The sequence below is a fragment of the Schistocerca cancellata genome, chromosome 4 (assembly GCF_023864275.1).
Source record: "Schistocerca cancellata isolate TAMUIC-IGC-003103 chromosome 4, iqSchCanc2.1, whole genome shotgun sequence".
Taxonomy (NCBI): domain Eukaryota; kingdom Metazoa; phylum Arthropoda; class Insecta; order Orthoptera; family Acrididae; genus Schistocerca; species Schistocerca cancellata.
Window position 1 is genome coordinate 180,263,643 of NC_064629.1, and position 25,985 is coordinate 180,289,627.

Consider the following 25,985-nt stretch of genomic DNA (forward strand, 5'->3'; position numbering starts at 1 on the left):
TCAGTTACAATGGGAGAAACAAAACTGAGGCAGTTGCTTACAACCAGCGCAGATGGCACAAATATGCATCATGGAGGACTAGTAGTGCCTTCTACTGGAGTGCTCATCCAAGAAGCTACCGTATATTATTCACTGAAGACTGTAAGTAGTAAATGAATCTTAAAATATGGCACAACTAGGATATGCAAATTAAATACTGAATATATAAATGTATAAAAGAAAGTAACAGAGTTTACATGCAAATAGAGTCAAAGGACATGTGGCATCTCCTGTGGAATTACAGTGTGACAAAAGTATTTTGAGTTTTATAATGAGACTAATAAATTAAAATCAATTTTAAAAAGTTTTATACAATGTATTTCATTTTTGTGTGTCAAAAGACATACAGATATATTGAATAAAACCTGAAAAATGCACTGTGAAATAAAACAACATAAAATCGTGTGATAAGAGTCACAATGTGCCCTCTCTGAAATTAAATTTAAACAAGGTAATAATGTAAAAAGCTTTATGTTAAAGAACCAAATATTTGGACAAACATTCATTTGCACAATTTCATATTCACATCTCTTACAAAAAGAGCCATTACAAACTTAAAATTTAAAAACAATTTCTTTTCTTTCAAAGATGATTTTCACGGTATGACAATACACAAAATGTAGACAAAAAGCTGAAGCACTTCCCACACCTGATAGAGATCCACCTCTCTGGTGGCATATCATCAAGTCACACTACTAATATGTAAAAACAGAATCATTAAGTGAATTATGAAAGCAGTTACATTGTTGTCATGTCAATTCATGTTAAAACCAGTAAACGTTATCAGGGAACAACAATCTGGACCAAATAAAAACTGAAATAAATACACTCCTGGAAATGGAAAAAAGAACACATTGACACCGGTGTGTCAGACCCACCATACTTGCTCCGGACACTGCGAGAGGGCTGTACAAGCAATGATCACACGCACGGCACAGCGGACACACCAGGAACCGCGGTGTTGGCCGTCGAATGGCGCTAGCTGCGCAGCATTTGTGCACCGCCGCCGTCACTGTCAGCCAGTTTGCCGTGGCATACGGAGCTCTATCGCAGTCTTTAACACTGGTAGCATGCCGCGACAGCGTGGACGTGAACCGTATGTGCAGTTGACGGACTTTGAGCGAGGGCGTATAGTGGGCATGCGGGAGGCCGGGTGGACGTACCGCCGAATTGCTCAACACGTGGGGCGTGAGGTCTCCACAGTACATCGATGTTGTCGCCAGTGGTCGGCGGAAGGTGCACGTGCCCGTCGACCTGGGACCGGACCGCAGCGACGCACGGATGCACGCCAAGACCGTAGGATCCTACTCAGTGCCGTAGGGGACCGCACCGCCACTTCCCAGCAAATTAGGGACACTGTTGCTCCTGGGGTATCGGCGAGGACCATTCGCAACCGTCTCCATGAAGCTGGGCTACGGTCCCGCACACCGTTAGGCCGTCTTCCGCTCACGCCCCAACATCGTGCAGCCCGCCTCCAGTGGTGTCGCGACAGGCGTGAATGGAGGGACGAATGGAGACGTGTCGTCTTCAGCGATGAGAGTCGCTTCTGCCTTGGTGCCAATGATGGTCATATGCGTGTTTGGCGCCGTGCAGGTGAGCGCCACAATCAGGACTGCATACGACCGAGGCACACAGGGCCAACACCCGGCATCATGGTGTGGGGAGCGATCTCCTACACTGGCCGTACACCACTGGTGATCGTCGAGGGGACACTGAATAGTGCACGGTACATCCAAACCGTCATCGAACCCATCGTTCTACCATTCCTAGACCGGCAAGGGAACTTGCTGTTCCAACAGGACAATGCACGTCCGCATGTATCCCGTGCCACCCAACGTGCTTTAGAAGGTGTAAGTCAACTACCCTGGCCAGCAAGATCTCCGGATCTGTCCCCCATTGAGCATGTTTGGGACTGGATGAAGCGTCGTCTCACGCGGCCTGCACATCCAGCACGAACGCTGGTCCAACTGAGGCGCCAGGTGGAAATGGCATGGCAAGCCGTTCCACAGGACTACATCCAGCATCTCTACGATCGTCTCCATGGGAGAATAGCAGCCTGCATTGCTGCGAAAGGTGGATATACACTGTACTAGTGCCGACATTGTGCATGCTCTGTTGCCTGTGTCTATGTGCCTGTGGTTCTGTCAGTGTGATCATGTGATGTATCTGACCCCAGGAATGTGTCAATAAAGTTTCCCCTTCCTGGGACAATGAATTCACGGTGTTCTTATTTCAATTTCCAGGAGTATACAAACATCACACTTTTGTGATAAATTGCTGATCTGTTGTATAACCGACTGCCAATGCAGACACTGAACATATTCCTTGTGGGTCAACACACCCTTTCTTTTTGACAAGGTAGTCTTCAAAATGGTCTAAAAAGTGGATATATTTTACTAACACCCGCCCTTTAAGCAGGTGGGCATCAGAAGGTCTGTGATGGGATAATATCCCTAGCTCTTCTAGGTCCATAAACCAACCTTTCTCGGCATGATGCAGCAGCATCACGTGCGATAGATGGAGTGCTGTGTCCACTCTCAGTTTGGGGGATGGAAAAATTAGATTCATCTGTGGTATTCTTCCCTTCCAGAGCCAGAGTATTTGCTGAAATGGTGATCTGTTCTATGCCTGGTCTGTTCCACATAGCATGCATAGCAATCGGGACACTGGATTTTATTTACACCAGACTCATGAAACATATTTTCCTTGTCGAAACGATCAGCCAAAATCAGCCTAGACTGTCTGTTGCCAAAAAAGAAATGTTAACTTTATGTTTTTGAAGATTGCTGCAATGTTCATGCTAAATATTACATTATACGGCAAGGAAATGTATTTTTTATTCTTGGCTTGCAAATTAATGTTCTCACTTGGTACTGTGTCATTTTTATATTTACTAGTAATGTAAAATTTGTTTTCTTGTGCAGTTCATTAAATTTAATCATCACCTCTTTAATTTCATCTCCACAACCATTTACTAGCAGGAGCAATCGTCAGCATACATAAAATAATACACAATTTTCTTAGCTAAGTTGATGTTCTCAAGAAAACATCTATTCTCAAGGTGGTTACTCAAAATATCAGCCAGAAGGTATATTTCAAACTCAAAGACAGAAAATCAAGAAACTCATTTATTTCACTATCGCAATAATCTGTTCTGAGCTCCTAGATTACCTATAATGATTTAAATAGTATTATCAACTGGAATATTGGTATATAAATTCACAATATCCAGACACACACACACACACACACACACACACACACACACACACACACACACACACACACACACACACACACTCACTCTCACTCTCTCCCCCCCTCTCCCTCTCCCTCTCCCTGATGGTAGTTACTGAAATGTGACCGATATACTTGCCCAATTCATAACTGTTTTTTACTGTGTACTGATCACTGTAGAGTAACATAGTAGGAATCGATAGGGACTTACATGCAGATGCACATAAAAAGTTAAATGATACACTCAAAATATGTTAGAAAATAATTTCATCCAGGGTAAAAACAACAGCTAAGGGTTATGAATCCACATAAACCCACTTTAAGAGCACAACTTAAGGTAAATGGTACTGGGGGACCTACAGTAAAGTTGCCTGAAAATGTTTAAATTTCTTGAAGACACATTACCTTTACAGTCAACCGTGCACACAGCACAAAACACTTACGAATTGGACAAGTATATCTGTGATATTTCGGGAACCACCAACATGAAGTTTGTGTGTCTGGATGTTGTGAATCTGTATACCAATATTCCCACTGAAGATAATACTGAAATCATTAGAGGTAATCTAGTAGCTCACAACAGGCTACCATAAAGTGAAATAAAATCATTTCTCAATTTGCTGTCCTTGATCTTTTCAATTTAATAATGAAACTTGTCATCAAAAAGATTGCCTAAGAATGAGATGTGCCATCTCAGTTCTTCTGACCAATATTTTCATTAACCACCTTGGGAATAAATATTGTCCACTTAGTTAGCAAAATTGTGCATTTTTTAGGTACGCTGACAATATGGCTCTGCTAGTAAATGGTGGCGATGAAATTAAAGAGTTGGTGATTAAATTTAATGAATTGCACAAGACAATAAATTTCACATGTGAGATGGAAAATGATGGTGCTATTAACTTTCTAAATTTAAATGTAAATAGCAAACACAGTTTTGGGATTTTCCATAAGAAAACCTACACAAACTGCATAGCCAACAATTCAAGTCATCCACATCGACATAAAAATGCAGTTTTTAATTTTGGTTTCCTTCTATTGTCTCAGAAAGCGTGAGAATTAGAAATGGACGCAGTTAACCAAATTGCTAGAGTGAATAACTACCAAACAAATCATGGGCTTAATATTTATAATAAAATTGCTAGGAAATATAATAATCACACAGCACCAAATGAGAATATTAATTTGGAAGGCAAAAATAATAAAAAATACAGTTCCTTATGATACTATGGAACATTGAACACAAAAATTGCAATGGTCCTTAAAAAACAAAATTAATATTTCTTTTTTCACAAAAATCAATCTAGGCTGATTTTGGCTAATGCTGTCAAGAAGAAAAATATTTTTCACAAGTCTGGCATACATAAAATCCAATGCCCCAACTGCGATGCATACTACTTGGGACAGATTGGGTATAAAACAGAAGTTCGCTTTAATGTACATGTGGTACTGTAAAGGAGGGATACAGCATATAAATCTAATTGTGTCACCCACCTAGTTGAGAGTGGACACGGGGTTCCCTCTATCTTGCTGCATGTGAAGCTGCTGCATTGAGCTGAAAAGGAATGGTTTATGGACCTTCTGGAGGAGGTTGAGATATTTTGGCATCACAGACCTTGTGTCATCTACCTTCTTCGTGAGCACATGCTAGTAAAAAATATTCACTCTTGGGAGCATTTTGAAGACTACCTTGTCAAAAAAAAGGCTTTTTGACCCATAAGGAATATATCCAACATCTGCATTGGCCATCCATCATACGACAGACCAGCAATTTCTCATACAAGTCCACTGCCCATATTTATTTCAGTTTTGTTTTTGTCTTCCAAATGATTGTATACTCCGACAGAGGGCACTACTGGTCCTCCATGACACATACTCATTTCATCTGTGCTGGTTGTAAGTGATGACCTCAATCTTACTTCTGCCATGTAAAGGCTAGGGTCATTTGTCACAAGCTGATGCTCTGAGATATTGGTACTGTATGATTCTTCTGATAAAGATGTGTTGTTGTTCTATGTAGACTCAATTAACCAGGCTAATTACTGTCATAACTCATTCAAATAACTGAAAATACAGATAGCTGATTGTATGAAGAAAAGCAACTTTTGTCTTATTAACTCTAGAAAGATAACCTGTGTCACCCATGTATGATTATCTATTATGTCTGTTATCATATGGCTATCTTTCTAGGGTTAATACATGTTAGATGTTTATTTAAAACAATAAAAAAATTAAACTTATTAAAATCAACAAAAATCAGCATTCATTAAGTGATCAGAGACACAATTTCACAGGTAAATACACATTTCCTTAACATTACTAAAATAGTGCAACCCTAATCTTGAAATACCTAATGAAAGTCATATAGGGCAGTCACTGCAGTTTAATTTTGTTTAAAATATTTTGTAATTGTCATTTGATATAAGCAATTTTTTTCTCTTCACTGCGGCTACATCACGAATTCATTTTAACAGTAGTTAACTTGCAATTCAAGACACTGCTTTTTGAACATTTCAAAGCTGTTTCCAGAGCTGGAAATGCTTCTATATTTTCTGCGGCTAATTTTTTCATCTGTTTTGTCTTCTTGCACTTCCTACTGTTAGTTAGCCTGCAATATGTTTTCAACAATTTTGTCATCTGACACGATCTCAAAACCTCTGTCATTATTGTCACAAATGAGTCATTCTTTCACACCATAAGCATTACATTCTTGGCGTATGTGTATATTTATCATTAGCTCATTTATATCCTCCTTAACAGATTCATCCATTATTGGTTATTGAATTTTCGTGCTCCATTTTAGTATTCTGTTCCTAGCTTTGTTCAAAGTTTTCCTTTCAATCAAATCCCATGATTATACTGTAGAAACAGGTAACACCACTCCTTTAAATTAGCAAACAAATAAGACAGTCGACCAGTTGCAATAAACGGTGGTGTTCAGTTAACAGTAACCATGGTTTCAACAGATTTAAACCCATCTTCTTCAGAAGGATAAGAAACAAACTTCACAAAAGAAGTGTTAGTAAAGTGATCTAAAACATCCACATGAAATTTGTCAGCAACGATCTGTACATCCTTTTGTGAAAGTTAAGGCCCCTAAAATTAAGGTCTTGTCACATCAGTAAAATCAATCACATTAAATGCCAGACCATGTTAACAGCTACTTGCTGGCAAGTAGCTCCTCTTCTTTAAATTTGCTGAAACCATGGTTAAGGTTAAATAAGTATCACCATTTATTGCAACTGGTCATCTGTCTTATTCACCTGATATTCTGTAACCATTGCTGAAGTGCAGCCATGTTCAAAATATTGAAGTTCCTTTAAATTATTTTGCTTGAAAAATGACAAAATGACTTATGTTACCTTCATCAATAGATAAGTCTAAGTTAAAGTTGTTTTCTACAAAGTCATTTTAATGTTTAAATAACACTGATTCATTGGTTGTAGCGAGGATGTTAATTAGGACACAAAATGTTTACAATAAACATTCCATTTTCTCTAACAGTTCAGCTGAAGGACAGGTTGGTGCACTATCCAGCAAAAGTAGGACTTTTCCTTGTTTACCAATTTTGTTCTGAAATTTTTTACTTCATGAATAAAAGTGTTATTATACCAGTCAATCAATATTTCGGTTTTCATCCCTGCCCTTTTTTGGTTTCTATCATTTGCACAAACTAATATTGTTACTCACTCTTTACCAGTTCTATATTCTGGAGCTGAACTACCTCATCGAGAAGCTAAAGATATTGAAGTTAATGATTCCCAATTTAAACTGGTTTCACCAGCATTGTAAACAGAGCCCTGGTCATAGTTATTTTCATCCATGTCTTTTTTAAAACTACCTTTAAAAGAATTTGCTGCATCTAAATTAGCTGACATTTTTCACCTTGTATTTACAATTCATGAATGCCATTATGAGATTTAAATCTGTATCACCATCTGTTACTTGCCACAAATCATTCACATCACCATCTATTTTTTGTTTTTGTTTTTATTTAACTCTAATGTCTTTTCAAAGGGCAAATGACAACATATCAGTGGCCCAGTTGATCATTTTTGTAAGAAGCAACAATACAAAGCTGCTTCCAACAGTTCATTTTTCAGTTTCTTCATAATTTTTTGATGTTCACTCTGAAGTTCACTATCAAGCTGGCAGGTGTACTACAAAACCGAACCAATATTCTTAATATTGCTTATCGTAGAAGTACCTATATGCTATTTATTGGCTAACTTACAACCAGTTACTCCTTTTATTAAATGGCTCAATAATGTTTATTTTGTCTTTTGTGATAACACCACTCTCTTGCACTTTGACATTTTTAAGCACGGATGCAACACAGCACAAGGGTGTAGCAATTGGCAACTGCTTCAGTCAGTGGTCATCAAACTGCAGCCTGCACTAAGTACTCATGGGGCCCGTGATTTTCAGTTTTATTTTATAATAATAATATGTAACTAACAGCTAACAGCCTAATCCAACAACATCAACTAACGCTAAGAGTGTGGTTTTCCTTCCCAATAATAAACAATAATTACAGAGAAAGTAATATTTTAAGACTTGTGTAATTTTAATTGACACTGGTGATATCAGTGGTGAGTTAAGTGAAGCTAGCTACTTACCTCTCAGGCCCAACTTTTCCCATTTCTACACAACAGCCAATTTGTAACGAATGCATGTGCTACAGTGCACAGCAGCTTCCCCCCTCAACTGGTAAGGCCATGCGGTTTTCTCGGATTTGTGCAGAGGTTGTGCTATGCTGCCCATGTCATCCATCCCGTTCCATTACACAAAAATTCCAGGAACTTAATTTGTAATTGCAAGGTCCGAACAGGTAACTGGGAAAATGACTGATAAAATATTTTCCTTCGAAGCCAAATTGCAGTTGTATATAACTGAACTTGAGAAAAAGATTTCTTTAATTTTCCAACTGTGCAATGCTCTGACCAGATTTGACTGTAGCCAATAGTATTTACCAAGGCATGGCGTCCTATTTGAAAGAATATCTGGTAGGGGGGAAAAAGAGAAAGAAAGAAAGAGAGGGAGAGAGATAGATAGATAGATTTGCAGACATTAGAAATATTCGAGGCTGTTGCATTCTTGTAGAGAACCGTTGGCATGCTGAACATGATGATCCCAATTCTGCCAATTTAGGTTTCATAAAGTTCATTTGGCACATAAAATATCGTAGCTTCAACAAGACACACAGTTTAAGGCTCAATTTATAGTACATCATGATATCAGAGTGCCTGAACCTTGGAAATGCATCTAACAATTACAAGAGCAATTTACGAGACTGTGCATAGTTTATGTTAACACTATTTCCTCTTCAAGTCATCTTTGTGATAGTTCACTTTCAAAAATGAACAACTTGAAAAATAAATATCATAATCTGTAGTCACATCACTTGGAAGAAGCAGTGAGAATTGCATGTGGTCCAAACAACACAAAAATAGCAAAAAAAAAAAAAAAAAAAAAAAAAAAAAAAACGAAAATCACAAATCACACTAAGTTTGCTTTGGAATTTGAATGAAAATCCAGATTCAAGAACAAACATGTAGCTTTTTTACATAGCTTTTGGAATATGAAGGGTATTGGAATTGAAGGGTCTCAAGGGCATTTTTTCACTATGAAAGTTTGAGATTACAGGCATTAGAATAAAGTTTATGTGGCCATATGAATAATGTAACAATTTTTTTAATGACAACAGGGTGATCTGGCATAAAAGTACTCTGAAATCCACTTCAGGGACAAAATACACCGAGCTCAGACTGATTATGATAGTAACTCAAAATGATCGAAGTTCCAATCAGTCCCTCCCTATCTCGCATCCTTCATACGAATCTGTTAGATGACATGAACATTATAAGATTACGCACTGCAATGAATTTCCTTTTCAAAGGGATAAAGGTGGATTGGATTCAGTTAAACAGATGGTGTGCAGCCCTTTATGTTATTTTCTATATTAGTAAACATGGTGGCAGTCATAAATGTGAAATTCTGTTAGTGGCGATTCTTCTTGTTCATCCATGCTATCACAATGATTATTCCAGTCAACAGCAACACACTACTCCCATGATTACATGTATCAAAATCTCAACTGTCGACAAACCAGTGTGCAGCTATTTAAAAATTCTTATTCCCTATATTGGAGGACTTCGATATATAATGAACACTGCTGATCATTGTCAGCAAGTGCACAATAATTTTATTTGATGTAGGAGTCTCTATTTTTTCCTTCACCAGTTTCAAATACACATTTCTATTTGCAACAGGTGTTTAGTTTAATAGCTGCTCGAGGAGGATAGTATATTTATTTCCACAACTTATCATCTGCAACTGTTGGTTTTACCTGGCCCCATCTTTGACTCAGAAATATACTGGAGAATAAATTCCAAAAAGTAGCAACATGGATTTGTTAATATACTTAAAAGAGACGGTTGTTTTCAAATTTATTATATATTTGCAACAAGGAATATGAAATTGCATTAAGGGAGGTGTAACATAATGCAAAGGGCAGAAGAAACCTGCATTTCCAACATTAACTAAACATTTTGGATTGTGCCTCATATTGCATAATGCCTCGCATAAGTAAAATTACTGTTATTAATATCAGTTCACACAGACAGCACAACACCACTTCAAGCAATTACAATTTCCAAACTTTGAGGTCACTGATGGTGGTAGCTACCAGAAATAGAACAGTCAACACTACGTGTCCTGATCTGTGCTAACTTTTTTCCATCAACACCTGGGAGTTGGAGACCAACTTATCATGTTCTTACAACAGCTAGTCTATTGGGGAGAGAGGGGGGGGGGGCTCATAACAAACTAATTATTGTAGATTACCAATTAATAATAAGAATGGTTCATATATGGCCCGATGTGCTGCTCCATAACTCAGCATTGGCTCCTCAGTAAAGAAGTTTGATGACTGCTGCTGTAATTCCCACAATAACGAAAAGCGCACTGTAACTCACAGGTGGGCAACCTGTTTTAATCCAGACCATGGAAGAAATTCTGGGTGAAGCTTAAATGAACTTTCTTAGAGACACAAGTTTTGGGGCATAAGTAGTTGGCATGGTGGGTCAGGAACAGGATGGGATTCATATTGGTGCATTATCCCAAAAATATTAAATTCACGGATGCTACAGTTTTCACTTCATGTGCTAGGAGAGTTGCTGATGCATTGTCACAATGTGGCCTGCGGACTTAAGTAAGTTGTAAGGTTCCCCTTTTTCACATATAAGAGAACATTTTATTTTATTTCCAGTTCTGCTACTTCACAAATGTGAAGTGAATGTATTGCACTGCAGTACGCATGGAGTAAGGACCAAGTGGAATGTTTCCAAGCTGGCTAGCAGAGGTGGCTGGCCATCTTCCACTTTCAGAGCCAGTGGGATGAGGTGCCGACGCAAAACTCACTCGTGACATCAGCAAAGATACGTAGGGAAAGTACATTTATTCTGGCGCGAATCAAGTAATTATTATTAATAAATATTTGAGAACAAAAGTTGCCTTTTGTCACTCAGACATTATAAGAAGTATGTGCGGGTCTAAATTCTATCTTCCAGTACTTTTACAATGCGAGGAAACGCTGATATTAATAAATAAAAGAATAACTTTGGCATAATCAAAGATGACACCAATTGTTCGCTCAAGTTACAGACTGGGTACCATAGACAGCAGTCATCGATAGGATGCCTTTTGATCTAGTCATGCAGTAGACCTTGCTCTCATACCATTAATTGTTAGCTTATAATCAGTGTGGACAAGTTCCTTTTAGGGTGTTTCTTAAACAACAACATAATGGCATCCTGCGTAAAAATTATTTGCACAAAAAGCTTCTTCCTGCTTCATTATATAAAACATACAGTAGTACTGCACTTTCAGAATCCATCGGTGCTGCTACAGCTCTGCAAGGGGGTCAAAACTACGAGAGCATCTCCACATATCAGGTAGGAAGAATTCCTATGTGGCGGCTCACCGAGTCAATTCAAGGACAAGCTGGTTTAACTATCGCAAAACTTGGGCGGGGAAGCATGGCCAGTAATACTGTATGCCCCTTATACCGCCATTTATGAACTCACCAGCTAAACCGATACATTCCTGGAGGTTTAGTACAAGTGTGGCGGGGGGGGGGGGGGGGGAGGGAGGTTCAAAAAATGGTTCAAATGGCTCTGAGCACTATGGGACTTAACTTCTGAGGTCATCAGTCCCCTAGAACTTAGAACTACTTAAACCTAAGGACATCACACACATCCATGCCCGAGGCAGGATTCGAACCTATGACCGTAGCGGTCACGCGGTTCCAGACTGTAGCGCCTAGAACCGCTCGGCCACTTCGGCCGGCGGAGGGAGGGAGGGGGAGGGGGAGGTGGAGGGGGGGGGAGAGAGAGGGGGGAGGGAGGGGGAGAGAGAGGGGGGAGGGAGGGGGAGAGAGGGGGGGCAGGGGGGGGGTTGGTTGGTTGGTTTTGGGGAAAGAGACCAAACAGCGAGGTCATCGGTCTCATCGGATTAGGGAAGGAAAGGGAAGGAAGTCGGCCGTGCCCTTGCAGAGGAACCATCCCGGCATTTGCCTGGAGCGATTTAGAGAACTTACGGAACACCTAAATCAGGATGGCCGGACGCGGGATTGAACCGTCGTCCTCCCGAATGCGAATACAGTGGGCGTGGGGGTGGGGTGGGGGGGGGGGTGGGGGGGGAGTTCTTGCAAAGTATGTGAATGATGGCCGCAGGCCACCAAAGGTCACCCATGCCTGGCCTTACACAAACCATAATGAAACATGTGCTGTCTAACTCATAGACTAACGAAACACAAGCAGAGCACAGGCAGTTAGCGCCAGGACGACATGTCTGTGCACACACGGACTAGACCACAAACATATTTGCTCAAGGTTTACAATACCGATAATCACAAGTTCATACAACTGAGTTCCAGATAACTGAATCTCCACTGTATAAGTATTTGTATAACAGCATTATATACATATTTTGTACCTGTTCTGCTTCTACCTATGTTTGTATTTTGACACCAATGATAACTATGTTATATTCAAAATCTAGATCTGCAATAAACCACACATTTTTGCAACTGACTGCTGTCCTTAAATTTGAATTCTACATGATTTTAAATGGTGCTCATATTTAGTGTTCTATCATCAATAACAGTACGTTAGTTTTTCACCATGAACAATGGTAAGGTAATGTACTTCATTTGTCGTTTATGTTATTGACAATGCTTTTTAACATGTCATGGCCTCCATGTTATAATCACTGCACTTTCTTTTATAAAATGGTAACTTTTTGCACAAAGGCAACAGATTACAAGCGCCAGTATACAGTTACAAAGGAGCAGGAAATTTGGTAAGTCACATGAGCCTGAAACTGATGCAAGAAGGTAATGATGGACACACACATTATGCCACTCACCATCTGTTGATATCATCATCATTACACTTATCTACATTCCAACTCTGATGCTACAGTTGATGCTAGTGGAAGTAAAGCCGCTTAACACGTATGTGGATTAGCATGCAACTCATGAACAAATGATCATGTGTTTTATCAACATTTGCCGGCTTTCATGTGTATCGGATTTCATTTAGTGATAGGTCTGTTTCATCATAAACACGCATAGGTAATAAATTTTTATCCTAAGTATATCACTAGCCAGAATTCACAGCGAATGCAATGTAACAATCATTAAATATATGACTTCACAACAAGAACTATAAAACAGTTATTGGGACAAAGAAATATGAATCAAGTGGCTATCAATCATGAATCCAGGTGATGAAAAGGCATATTGCTTAATTCATTTATATAATGCGTAAAGTATTTTCATAATATAAGAGGTATTGTTTAGTGGTGAACTAATGGACCTCTAAAAAATCTATCAAAATGCAAAAATGGAAATGAAGTGAATAATTTACAGACAGTGTTTCAAATATATTATAGAAATTTTGGATGTTGTACCTGTGTAATTATATCAGCAGCAGCAACCATGTCAGCTAATCCAGCACTCATAATGTGATCCTCAAGATCTTTTAACATTGATGCTATTCCGTCGGGAACACGATCCATAAGCTTAAACATCAGCCGCAGCTCTATTAATAAATCAGAAAATATCAGCAATTATAGTGAAAATGCATAAACGATATGAAAGCAGACAAATGAAATGAACAATATCTTCACCAATTATAGACAGTAACTAAAAACAGTATCCACTAAATATTCTGAAGGGGAGGAAGGAAGGGTTCAACGGCCCACTGGTGATGGAATTAACAGGGGTAAGTATAATAGCCTTAATTGAGGGAAACCACAGAAAACCTAAATCAGGATGGTCAGATTAGTGTTTGAACTCTTCTCTTACACATGCATCAAGAGTGCTAATCAATGAACTCACAATCAGTAGCAACATACAGAAGATTATAATTTGTCTGAAACGAAAGGTTAAAAGGTGGCACCATCTTGCATATCTAAGGTTACTCTGGCTCCATTTCGAGAGGGTGATGGGATTGGATTGGATTAACTACAAACTGATGTACAGGGGGGTGGACAAAAATAAGTAAACGCAAAACCACCACATATTACTATGCCCAATATGGTGCAGGAAACCCACTGGCAGTCAAAATAGCTTTCAGTCATTTCGGAATGGATAAATACGGATTCTGTATGGTTTTAAATAGAATCTTATACTGTTCTTCCTGCAAAAACAGTGACAAGTGCACATAATGATGGTAGAGGTGGACAGCCATCACTCATCATCTTACCCAAAACAGATCACAAAGGCTTAACAATATCGAGATCTGGTGACTGATGACCAAGGGAGATGCGACATTATGTGAGCTGGGTGAACAGATGCCCTATTCACTTGGAACACAGCCTCAACATTGGAGGACAAATATTGTATTATAGGATGGACCTGATCAGCCCAAACAGTCACACAATCCTCAGCATTAATGTGACCTTGCAGAGTAACCATGGGGCTGACCAAATACCATGATACCACTGCCCAAAATCATCATCAAACTCCCACGGTTCATCCTTGGGATGTGAACTAAGCCAGAAGTTGGAAGTACTGTGAAACAAGACTCAGCTGACCAAATGATTTGCTTCCATAGCTCCACAGTCCAGGTTGTAAGCCTTCACGACCAAGTTTTCCTGTTATGCACATTTGCATCACTAACTGGTTTTGGAATTCCAGCTTGCCTTATTTCCTTCTTATGGAGCTCCCTTCATGTTGTTTTGGTGCTAACAGAGTCAGAGTCCGACTCAATTCTACAGTGACCCTTGCTGTTTCGTCATCTATTTTTTTTTCAGAATAATCTGTCACAATCTCTCAACACACACTTTCGTCAACATTGCGACTTAGCAGATGATGTTTCACCGCTTTCCCAGTGTGCATTATAAAACACCAAACACTTCAGCTACCTTGGTTATAGAAGCACCCATCATACGAGTAACAATTTGCCCACATTCGAAATCACTTAGCTCTAACACAATTCTCTCAACAATTACACATATCATTCTGACTACGACTGACACTTGCAATGTATTCAGACACGTTACAGAGCTGCCACTTGTGGGCAAATACACCAGTGCAATCTACAGGCTTTGCTAGCATCTGCATTTATGTTCAAGCACACATTTTTCAGTGTTTCCAGTTTTTTGCCCAACCCCTGTATTTGTCAGAATAGGGGTATCTACTTATAACTGCGAAAAGATGACATACTTTAACATGATTGAGATAGCCACACAATAAAACATGTTTTAAAATTAGAATATCCCTTCATTAGAAGAATGATATGATAGTGGGAGAGGTGGGAGGGGGGGAGAGGTGGGAGGGGGGGAGAGGTGGGAGGGGGGGAGAGGTGGGAGGGGGGGAGAGGTGGGAGGGGGGGAGAGGTGGGAGGGGGGGAGAGGTGGGAGGGGGGGAGAGGTGGGAGGGGGGGAGAGGTGGGAGGGGGGGAGAGGTGGGAGGGGGGGAGAGGTGGGAGGGGGGGAGAGGTGGGAGGGGGGGAGAGGTGGGAGGGGGGAGAGGTGGGAGGGGGGGAGAGGTGGGAGGGGGGGAGAGGTGGGAGGGGGGGAGAGGTGGGAGGGGGGGAGAGGTGGGAGGGGGGGAGAGGTGGGAGGGGGGGAGAGGTGGGAGGGGGGGAGAGGTGGGAGGGGGGGAGAGGTGGGAGGGGGGGAGAGGTGGGAGGGGGGGAGAGGTGGGAGAGGTGGGAGGGGGAGGGGGGGAGAGGGGAGATGGGGGACGGGAGGGGGAGAGGGGGAGAGGGGAGATGGGGGACGGGAGGGGGAGAGGGGGAGAGGGGAGATGGGGGACGGGAGGGGGAGAGGGGAGAGGGGGGACGGGAGGGGGAGAGGGGAGAGGGGGGACGGGAGGGGGAGAGGGGAGACGGGAGGGGGAGAGGGGGGAGAGGGGGGACGGGAGGGGGAGAGGGGGGAGAGGGGGTCGGGAGGGGGAGAGGGGGGAGAGGGGGTCGGGAGGGGGAGAGGGGGGAGAGGGGGTCGGGAGGGGGAGAGGGGGAGAGGGGGGAGAGGGGGTCGGGAGGGGGAGAGGGGGGAGAGGGGGTCGGGAGGGGGAGAGGGGGAGAGGGGGGACGGGAGGGGGAGAGGGGGAGAGGGGGGAGAGGGGGTCGGGAGGGGGAGAGGGGGAGAGGGGGGACGGGAGGGGGAGAGGGGGAGAGGGGGTCGGGAGGGGGAGAGGGGGAGAGGGGGGAGAGGGGGGACGGGAGGGGGAGAGGGGGAGAGGGGGGAGAGGGGGGGAGAGGGGGAGAGGGGGGACGGGAGGGGGAGAGGGGGAGAGGGGGGAGGGGAGGGGGAGAGGGGAGAGGGGGGACGGGAGGGGGAGAGGGGGGAGAGGGGGGACGGGAGGGGGAGAGGGGGGAGAGGGGGGACGGGAGGGGGAGAGGGGGGAGAGGGGGGACGGGAGGGGGAGAGGGGGGAGAGGGGGGACGGGAGGGGGAGAGGGGGGAGAGGGGGGACGGGAGGGGGAGAGGGGGGAGAGGGGGGACGGGAGGGGGAGAGGGGGGAGAGGGGGGACGGGAGGGGGAGAGGGGGGAGAGGGGGGACGGGAGGGGGAGAGGGGGGAGAGGGGGGACGGGAGGGGGAGAGGGGGGAGAGGGGGGACGGGAGGGGGAGAGGGGGGAGAGGGGGGACGGGAGGGGGAGAGGGGGGAGAGGGGGGACGGGAGGGGGAGAGGGGGGAGAGGGGGGACGGGAGGGGGAGAGGGGGAGAGGGGGAGAGGGGGAGAGGGGGAGAGGGGGAGAGGGGGAGAGGGGGAGAGGGGAGGGGGAGAGGGGAGTGGGAGAGGGGAGTGGGAGAGGGGAGTGGGAGAGGGGAGTGGGAGAGGGGAGTGGGAGAGGGGAGTGGGAGAGGGGAGTGGGAGAGGGGAGTGGGAGAGGGGAGTGGGAGAGGGGAGTGGGAGAGGGGAGTGGGAGAGGGGAGTGGGAGAGGGGAGTGGGAGAGGGGAGTGGGAGAGGGGAGTGGGAGAGGGGAGTGGGAGAGGGGAGTGGGAGAGGGGAGTGGGAGAGGGGAGTGGGAGAGGGGAGTGGGAGAGGGGAGTGGGAGAGGGGAGTGGGAGAGGGGAGTGGGAGAGGGGAGTGGGAGAGGGGAGTGGGAGAGGGGAGTGGGAGAGGGGAGTGGGAGAGGGGAGTGGGAGAGGGGAGTGGGAGAGGGGAGTGGGAGAGGGGAGTGGGAGAGGGGAGTGGGAGAGGGGAGTGGGAGAGGGGAGTGGGAGAGGGGAGTGGGAGAGGGGAGTGGGAGAGGGGAGTGGGAGAGGGGAGTGGGAGAGGGGAGTGGGAGAGGGGAGTGGGAGAGGGGAGTGGGAGAGGGGAGTGGGAGAGGGGAGTGGGAGAGGGGAGTGGGAGAGGGGAGTGGGAGAGGGGAGTGGGAGAGGGGAGTGGGAGAGGGGAGTGGGAGAGGGGAGTGGGAGAGGGGAGTGGGAGAGGGGAGTGGGAGAGGGGAGTGGGAGAGGGGAGTGGGAGAGGGGAGTGGGAGAGGGGAGTGGGAGAGGGGAGTGGGAGAGGGGAGTGGGAGAGGGGAGTGGGAGAGGGGAGTGGGAGAGGGGAGTGGGAGAGGGGAGTGGGAGAGGGGAGTGGGAGAGGGGAGTGGGAGAGGGGAGTGGGAGAGGGGAGTGGGAGAGGGGAGTGGGAGAGGGGAGTGGGAGAGGGGAGTGGGAGAGGGGAGTGGGAGAGGGGAGTGGGAGAGGGGAGTGGGAGAGGGGAGTGGGAGAGGGGAGTGGGAGAGGGGAGTGGGAGAGGGGAGTGGGAGAGGGGAGTGGGAGAGGGGAGTGGGAGAGGGGAGTGGGAGAGGGGAGTGGGAGAGGGGAGTGGGAGAGGGGAGTGGGAGAGGGGAGTGGGAGAGGGGAGTGGGAGAGGGGAGTGGGAGAGGGGAGTGGGAGAGGGGAGTGGGAGAGGGGAGTGGGAGAGGGGAGTGGGAGAGGGGAGTGGGAGAGGGGAGTGGGAGAGGGGAGTGGGAGAGGGGAGAGGGAGAGGGGAGAGGGAGAGGGGAGAGGGAGAGGGGAGAGGGAGAGGGGAGAGGGAGAGGGGAGAGGGGAGAGGGAGAGGGGAGAGGGAGAGGGGAGAGGGAGAGGGGAGAGGGAGAGGGGAGAGGGAGAGGGGAGAGGGGAGTGGGAGAGGGGAGTGGGAGAGGGGAGTGGGAGAGGGGAGTGGGAGAGGGGAGTGGGAGAGGGGAGTGGGAGAGGGGAGTGGGAGAGGGGAGTGGGAGAGGGGAGTGGGAGAGGGGAGTGGGAGAGGGGAGTGGGAGAGGGGAGTGGGAGAGGGGAGTGGGAGAGGGGAGAGGGGAGTGGGAGAGGGGAGGGGGAGGAGAGGGGGGAGAGGGGCCGACCTATACCAGCATTATAAGTGGAGTTATGTGCATAAGAACGCCAGCTGCAGAGGACTATACAGCAAACATTGAATGGGCAAAAAACCACGTATACAACTTCTCAGTTTTCTCAAGTTTTGCAATTTTGTAGGAGGATGATGATGATTTTATTTGAGGGGTACTCTACAGCATGGTCACCATTGCCCTGACAAAAAGTTAGCATGCCAATCTCATGGGTGGGGATGAAGGATGACTCCACATGTGGAGCAGTTTATTATGCATTAAAGTCTGCCTCCCTTTCCCACCAATTTAGGGATGAGGCCTGACTGTTCATAAAATTTCACAACTTTTGTAACACTGGAATCAGTGTTGGCGAAGATGGTGGGCAGTCTCCATTAAGACTGAGGGCTGCCCTGATATCAGTATATAAGACACATGTTGGCAAAATATGCTGAACTGCAAGCAGCAGACTACAAACTTCACAGTGTGGTGGATCCTCCTGCATGGAAGCTATGTGGAGGCAGCTATGTGTTACAGGACTAGTCCAATGAGCAGTCTGATAAGCAGAACCTTGTTTCAATGGTGACGCTGACATGAATTCCGTCATGCCTGTGTGGTTGATTTGAGGGACCACAGTTTGTTTTCTGTCACCTTCAACCATTCAGTCACCCAGAGACACAGAATGTATCTGTCAGAAAACGAGATGATGGCGTGCATTGGGATGGGACACTGATGGACAAAACCATCCCAACATGCTTCCTTGGCTGCTTTGTTGGCCACATCATTTCCCTGTATCCTGATGTGGCCAGGTACCCAGCAAAAGATCACCACCTTGCCATGGTGTTGGAGCTGCTGTTAGGAGTCACGGATGAGCTGAATCAACTGGTCTACTTGATACATTTGGTACAGTGTTTGTAGTGCACTAAGCAAGTCGGAACAGACAAACCTTGTACAGTGATGTCTGTCAATCCTCTCCAGTGCCATCATAATGCCACATAACTCTGCATCATAATTTGTAAACTGTTCTGGAAGCTGCACTTTGAAAACCCTATCAGGGAAAACAGAGGGTCAACCGAGGACATTCTCTTGCTGGGATCTGTATAAACAATGATAAAACTGTGGTACGTACTCAAAATTGAAGAAAACTAGGTAGTAAAAATGTAATCTGTAGTACAAGTTTTCTTATACCATGCCACACTTAAAATCGCTTTGTGTCTCTGAAGACACTAAGGTGACAATGCATTCCATCTCTTGCTGTGTATTTGGAGGTCTCAAAAATTCAGATTCTTGAGACAGTCAGTAGCAGATATCCCAAACGGCTTGGTCACATAGGGCTGATTCCTAATTTGTTCAAAATTAGGTTGGATCACTGCACTAAATGCCAATGACTGAGGTGACACTGAGATTTTCAGTGCCTGTCCAGCCAAAAGGATATGTCGCCAAATCCAGAATTATGGTTCAACCAGCCTCTCTGCACAAAGACACTGAACTCGTCTGGTCAAAAAGGCTCCAGTCAATATCCAAATGACCTAATGGTGGCCACCGTCTAACACCTTGTGGTAGGAAATATGGGCTGATCCACAGGCTACGATGCCATAATATAAACATGATCAATCAAATGCCCTATAAAACTGCAGACGGCAGAACCCGTCAGCTCCCCATACTTTTCTGCTGAAGCATTTTAAAATATTCAATAACTGTTAACTCTTTGTTCGTAGTTCTTTCAAGTGTGGGAGGCAAGTTAATTTTGAGTCAAACAATAAACCCAGAAAGCACACAGTTTCCTGAAAATATCAAATATTGTCCCCCATTGCGAGCACTGGTTAGTTAAAACTTCAACAAGAACGGTTAAAACTGATGTATGTGGTCTTCTCTGGTGAGAACTGAAAACCAGTTGACTTGGCCCAGGTTTCCAGCCTCCTGATGAGCAGTTGTAGCTGCCTCATTGTCATTGTAAGATCAGAGCAGGAGTAGAAGATTGCAAAGTCATCCACAAACAAAAAGGAGGAGGAGGAGATTAGTGTTTAACGTCCCGTCGACAACGAGGTCATTAGAGACGGAGCACAAGCTAGGATTAGGGAAGGATGGGGAAGGAAATCGGCCGTGCCCTTTCGAAGGAACCATCCCGGCATTTGCCTGAAGTGATCTAGGGAAATCACGGAAAACCTAAATCAGGATGGCCAGACGCGGGATTGAACTGTCGTCCTCCCGAATGCGAGTCCAGTGTGCTAACCACTGCGCCACCTCACTCGGTTCACAAACAAAAAGGATTTCACAGGGCTCCTGACTGTGGAGAAAATGCCATTGACAGCAATGGCAAACAATGTGGCACTGAGGACACTGCCTTGACAGACCCCACTCTCTCGAACACAGCAGTCAGATAAGGCATCACCAATGCGGTATCTAAAGTGCCAGTCCTCGAGGAACGATTGGACAAAAAGCAGCTAATGTCCACATACTCCATATCCACGAAGTTGGCAAAGGATGTTGTACCTCTAAGTTGTGTCATACATTTTTTTTTTAGGTCAAAAAACACACAAACCAAAAGGTTTCTGTGTAAGGAGGACTCCTGTATCATTGTCTCCAGCAAATCAAGTTGTCAAGGGTAGAACAGTAGCACCTGAAACCCCAATGGGAGTGGCTAAGGTGACCTTGGGATTTGAGCAGCCAGATGAGCCAGCAGTTAACCATGCAATCAAAAGTCTTACCCAAAGAACTGGTAAGGCCTACATTCCAGTAACTGTTAGCAGCGCTATGGTCCTTGCCTGGTTTCCATAATGGAATTAATATTGCCTCCTTCGAAGTCGTGGCGTACTGTCAATCAAACCAGATCTGACTGAAACGAGAGGAGCTGTCCTTTCGCTTCAGGGCACAGATGATGGAGCATGGCATAATGAATCACATCAGGTCCCGCGCAGTGTCTATGACCGCAGTCAGAGCCGTTTCCAGTTCCCACATGGAGAATGGAAAGTTGTAGGTTTCCTTATTATGCAAGAAGAAATGGAGCTCCCTCATCTCCGCAATCATACGGAACACCTGAAATGCAGGAGTCTGCCTATGACGCAGTGACTGTACAAAAGTGTTCAGCTGGAAGCTGAGCCATGTCTTCTGATATGTCCACCACGATCCCATTTCCTCACAAAGCGGTAAGGGGACATGTAGCGCTCTTGCCTGAAATTCGCCTTATTGATTCACAAACTTGGGCAGTGGAAGCGGACCAATGGCTGTCGTGAATTCCTTACAAGAATCCCTCTTCCATTCTTTTATCACTTGCCTTGTATGTGCTCTCGTAGATCTGAAGGCATGAGGGTTTTCTGTAGTTGGATGGTGTTTGAAGCGCCACACAGCTGTTCATCTGGCTCTGATTGCCAAGCAACAGTCATCATTCCAACAAGGTGCAGGTTGTCATTTGATGCGATTCCTAGACCAGGGGATGGACTCTGTAGCAACTTGTCGGATTTCAAAAGCGATATGGGCTACCGTCTCCAGAGCACAACCCTTTTCTGCAAAAACAGTGTGACGGCGTGAAGTCAGCACCGGCATGCCAGCCTGGAACGACAGACAAGAGACGGCTGTGAGATATGGTCAACCCATCGCATGCTGACCAATGTCCCTCCAGGACGACAACACAACAGCGGCGGCCTATAGGTGAAGAGGGTGTAAGCGCTGCCCCCAACTGGTGACAGCCCACTTCAACAGCCGTGTCAATATTAGCCTGATGAACTACTTGTGTTGCAAGTTGACACTTCCCCTTATGGAATTGGTGCTTAGGCATAGATTTAGGGATAAAGACAGGCGTACTGCATTAACATCAAAAGTGTTGTCCAAAGCTCAGTGTAACTATCCACAAATAGAGAGAGAGAGGCATTGGTTATTATGTATGGTGTCACCAAATTCCACCACTATTTGTATGACATGAAATTATACTTAATAATGGATCACAAGCCATTGCAGTCCTTGTTTCATTCGATGAAGCCAGTTTCTGTACAAACTGCCCAAAAATTGCAAAGATGGGGCTTTTTGTTGTCTCAGTACCAGTACGAGATTGAGTATTGTCCAACAGCTCAAAACGGTACTTTCATGTCTTCTGATGGGTCCTGATACAGACTTTGACGCCTCTGCTGCATCTTCTTGTCACATAGATGTTCATGATCCTGAGTTGCTTCAATCCTTTCCTATGAACTATAAGCAAACTGCATAGGCCATGGAAGTTGATTCAGATTTGAACATTTTGCTAAAATACATTAGCACATATTGGCCTTGCTCGTTGCATAACATAAAGAACTCTTAAGTGTGCCAATACTTTGAACGTCAGCACAGCCTCACTATACAGCAAGGTGTGATTCTTGTTCAAAATGACAGTCGACAGTCATGTGTCAATCTGAAAAGAAGTGTTGCAGTTACTTCACCAAAGACACTTAGGAATTGTTTGTATGAATCAGTTAGTGTGTCAACACTGTACTTGGCAGGGTATGGACAACCAAACGTAACAGATGATGACACATTGTCGCACATAGGCGGAAAATCAGTCCCCTCCACCTCAAAAATTCTCTGCTTGGCCTAAGTCGCAATCGCCATACCATCGTGTGCACACAGACTTTGCAGGACCTTTTTGGAACATTTGCTGGTTGATTGTGGTAGACTTTTATAGCAAGTTTCCTTTTGCTGTGCCAATGAAGTCGACAATGTCACGTAGCACAGTTCAGGCGTTGTCCTCTATTTTTTTGCCTCAAAGGTTTGCCTGAAGTTGTAATGTCTGACAACAGCCCCCAGTTCACATCAAATGAATCAAACATTCGGTGAACACAATGGCATAGAGCATCTAACTAGTGCACTGTTCCATCCACAGTCAAACGGCAAAGAGGAACATTTTGTCAGAAACTTCCAGCAGCTGATAGCCGAACTTCGCACCGCACACACCAGGGATCAAGCACTGCAACTGTTTCTCATCTCCTATCGTTCGCATTCACGAGACGGAACTTCGACGGCGGAACTACTTCATGGCCACCGCCATCGGACACTGTTCCACCCACTCCACCCTCCTCAGCATCCGGTGCCGAGGTAGGCCACAAGTATCACTTCGCACTGCATGATATTGTGTTTCACAGGGTTCTTAGCGGCAGCAGATGGTGGGTGTGTTGTGAGATCCTCTGTCAACTTGGCACATGCATGTATCTCATTTCAGGCCCAGACAAGCTGCAGTGCCGACATCACAATCTAATTTGCCACTGTCATGTGCACAGTGATTCTTCTGTATCTCTTCCCCCAGATTCATGGATCCTGAGGACAGGGCGGCCACAGCACCCACCAGATGGTGTCATCACAAAACCGTGGGACAACCCCACGGAGATGGAGCGTTCGCCTCCTCCGCCTCCTCTCGTCCTACCGATGGCACTAGATCTGCCCGCACTGCAGCAGCCAACAGCTTCTACATATTGGTATGGACCTCAGGAGGTGGATACATACCCTTGTGGGCATTTTCTGGGGGACATTTCCACCAGAGCGTAGGCCGGATTGTGGGGTATGACCGGAAGTCTGACGTCCCCTGCAGCCAAAACTTCTGGTCCATCAGAGCATCCACACTCCTACCTCCACCCCCCCCCCCCTTTTTGTCTTGCTCCATATACGACGACAGTCCTTCACTTGGGGAGGGGGGGGGGGGGGAGAGGGAGGATGTTACAGCGCAAAGTCAGTGCCGGCACGCCAATTGGGAACGACAGAGAAGAGACGGCTGTGAGAAATGGTCAACCGGTCAACCAATCACACGCTGACCCACCTCCCTCCAGGACGACAACGCAACAGCATCAGCCTATAGGTGAAGAGGACATAAGCACTGCCCCAAACTGGTGACAGCCCACTTTGATAGCTGCTTCAACATTAGCCACATTGTTAGCCGATGCATTGTAACCACTATCATTAGCAAGCTCTACGTAGCACAGACTTGTGTTTGTATATTCTGAAGAGGACTGCTCATTTTGTATGTCGCCCTTTGCTCGCGACGCATCTATCATAGTTAAGTACTTGTATTTGTCTTGTTATAATAAAACTCAAATTAATATTAATGAGTTGTTTGATTGATTGTCTAGTGGACCGTGTATGCAGGATTCCTAGACACAACAAATAGCCTGTTGAATGTACAACAACCAATTTGCCTTTTGAATCATCCACCCTCATTGTCTCCTGTCAACCACCATCCAAGTCGGCAGACGGATCCACAATGGGAAGTGGTCACTAGAACATAAATCTGTAGCCAATTCCCATTAAACTGGGTCTGCAATAGCTGGGGAGCAAAAACAAAGGTCAGTAGCTGAAAAAGACCCTGTAGATGTGGAAAAGTGTGTCATCTGACCCAAGTTCAAAAGGCAGATATTCTCGGAATGGTCAAGTTGCTCAATAATTTGATCCCTGGAGCTAGTGATAGCCCAGCCCCAAAGCACATTGTGTACACTGATTTTTTTGTTTTAGCGCAAAAAACAACTAGGGTCATATGTGCCCATATCAGAACTGTAAAACCCGAAGACACAAGAAGTTAAAAACGACTACACATTAATGCCAATCAATGGAACAGAAAACAGCTAAAAAACAGGGACTTGGAGAAATGTCTAAAAAATATACCATAGAGAAATAGAGGTCCTGAACTAAAAATTAAATGTCCTTCTCCATTCTACTACAACAGATAAAAAGTAAAACACGGTCGACAGCCCGAACTTTGTTTGCTAAAACGGCCAATAACTCAGACAGCAAACACAAATGAGAACTAAGTGGTTAAAAAAAGGGCATTCCATGAGGAAATGGTGGACTGTCAAAGGCTGAGCGCAAGGAGCACAGTTCCTTTGAAGGGAGGGCCAGTGGTGATGCCAAAGTGACATCAACCACTGACAGACGGCAACACAGATATCATCGGAGGGAAAGGGAAAACTAGCGGGCTGAGGTATGAGGACAGCAGCCTTGTTTCTGACATACAAATGTGACCAGGAACCCACATAAACATCATAGTGCCTCCATCACGAGTGAGCATGTGACAGCTTTCCTGGACAGGTTGCACTAAGGGATGGACAGTGTACAGCACACACAGTCTAGAAAGGGCACTGAGAGAGTCGGAGCAGATAACACAATTGAATAGCCTGTGTCACTGGATGTACTGTATGGCCTGATACAGGGCGAAGAGCTCTTCTGTAAATATTGTGCACGGGTCTGGAAGCCGATACTCAAAAAAAAAATCAGTGCCAATGATGAAGACTCACCCGAGCCATTGTCAGTCGGGGCCATCTGTGTACACGAAAGTACTGTCGCGAAGTTCCATGCGAAGGTCATGAAACTGAAGGGGATAGAGTGAGGTTGGATTAGTGCTCTTAGAAAGTGAATGAAGGCCAAGATGGACACACTGCAGCACGAAGCCAAGGTGGTGAAGGGTTTCACACCCTTTGTGAAAGTGGCAGGTAGCATGAAGTTAAGTTGCCAGAGCTGAAAGCAAACTCCAAGGATGGGTGACCACACATGGCAGACAAACGGCTTGGCATCTGCTGAGGAGAAAGTCGCAGCGGTAGGACAGTGGTAGTTTTGCAGCTTCTCTATATGGACTCTCAACCGGACTAGTGTAAAAGGCGCCAGGGGCCAAATGGATGCCACAATGGTTGATACTATTGAGATGGCATAATAGAGATGGACATGTAGATGGATAAACGAAACACCCATAGTCTAGTTTCCACTGGACGAGGGTCCGGTACAAATAGAGAAGGGTGGTTCAATCTGCTCTCCATCAAGTGCCAATGAGGTCATGTAGGACATTCAGGGACCACACACAGTCGGCTGCCAGGTAAGACACATGGGAGGACCAAGATAGTTTCCTATCGAGCATGAGCCCCAGGACTTTCATA

At 45.2% G+C, this 25,985-nt stretch overlaps 1 protein-coding gene across 4 annotated transcripts in view; it reads right to left on the reverse strand.

Annotated features, from left to right (window-relative positions):
- The window catches only part of LOC126183197 (cullin-5), a 253,481-nt gene that overhangs the window by 104,255 nt on the left and 123,241 nt on the right, over positions 1–25,985 (reverse strand). For all 4 annotated transcript variants that reach the window (XM_049924956.1, XM_049924955.1, XM_049924954.1 and 1 more), the window contains exon 7: positions 13,252–13,382. In XM_049924956.1, the coding sequence (XP_049780913.1) occupies positions 13,252–13,382 (131 nt within the window). The remainder of the gene's footprint in view (positions 1–13,251; positions 13,383–25,985) is intronic.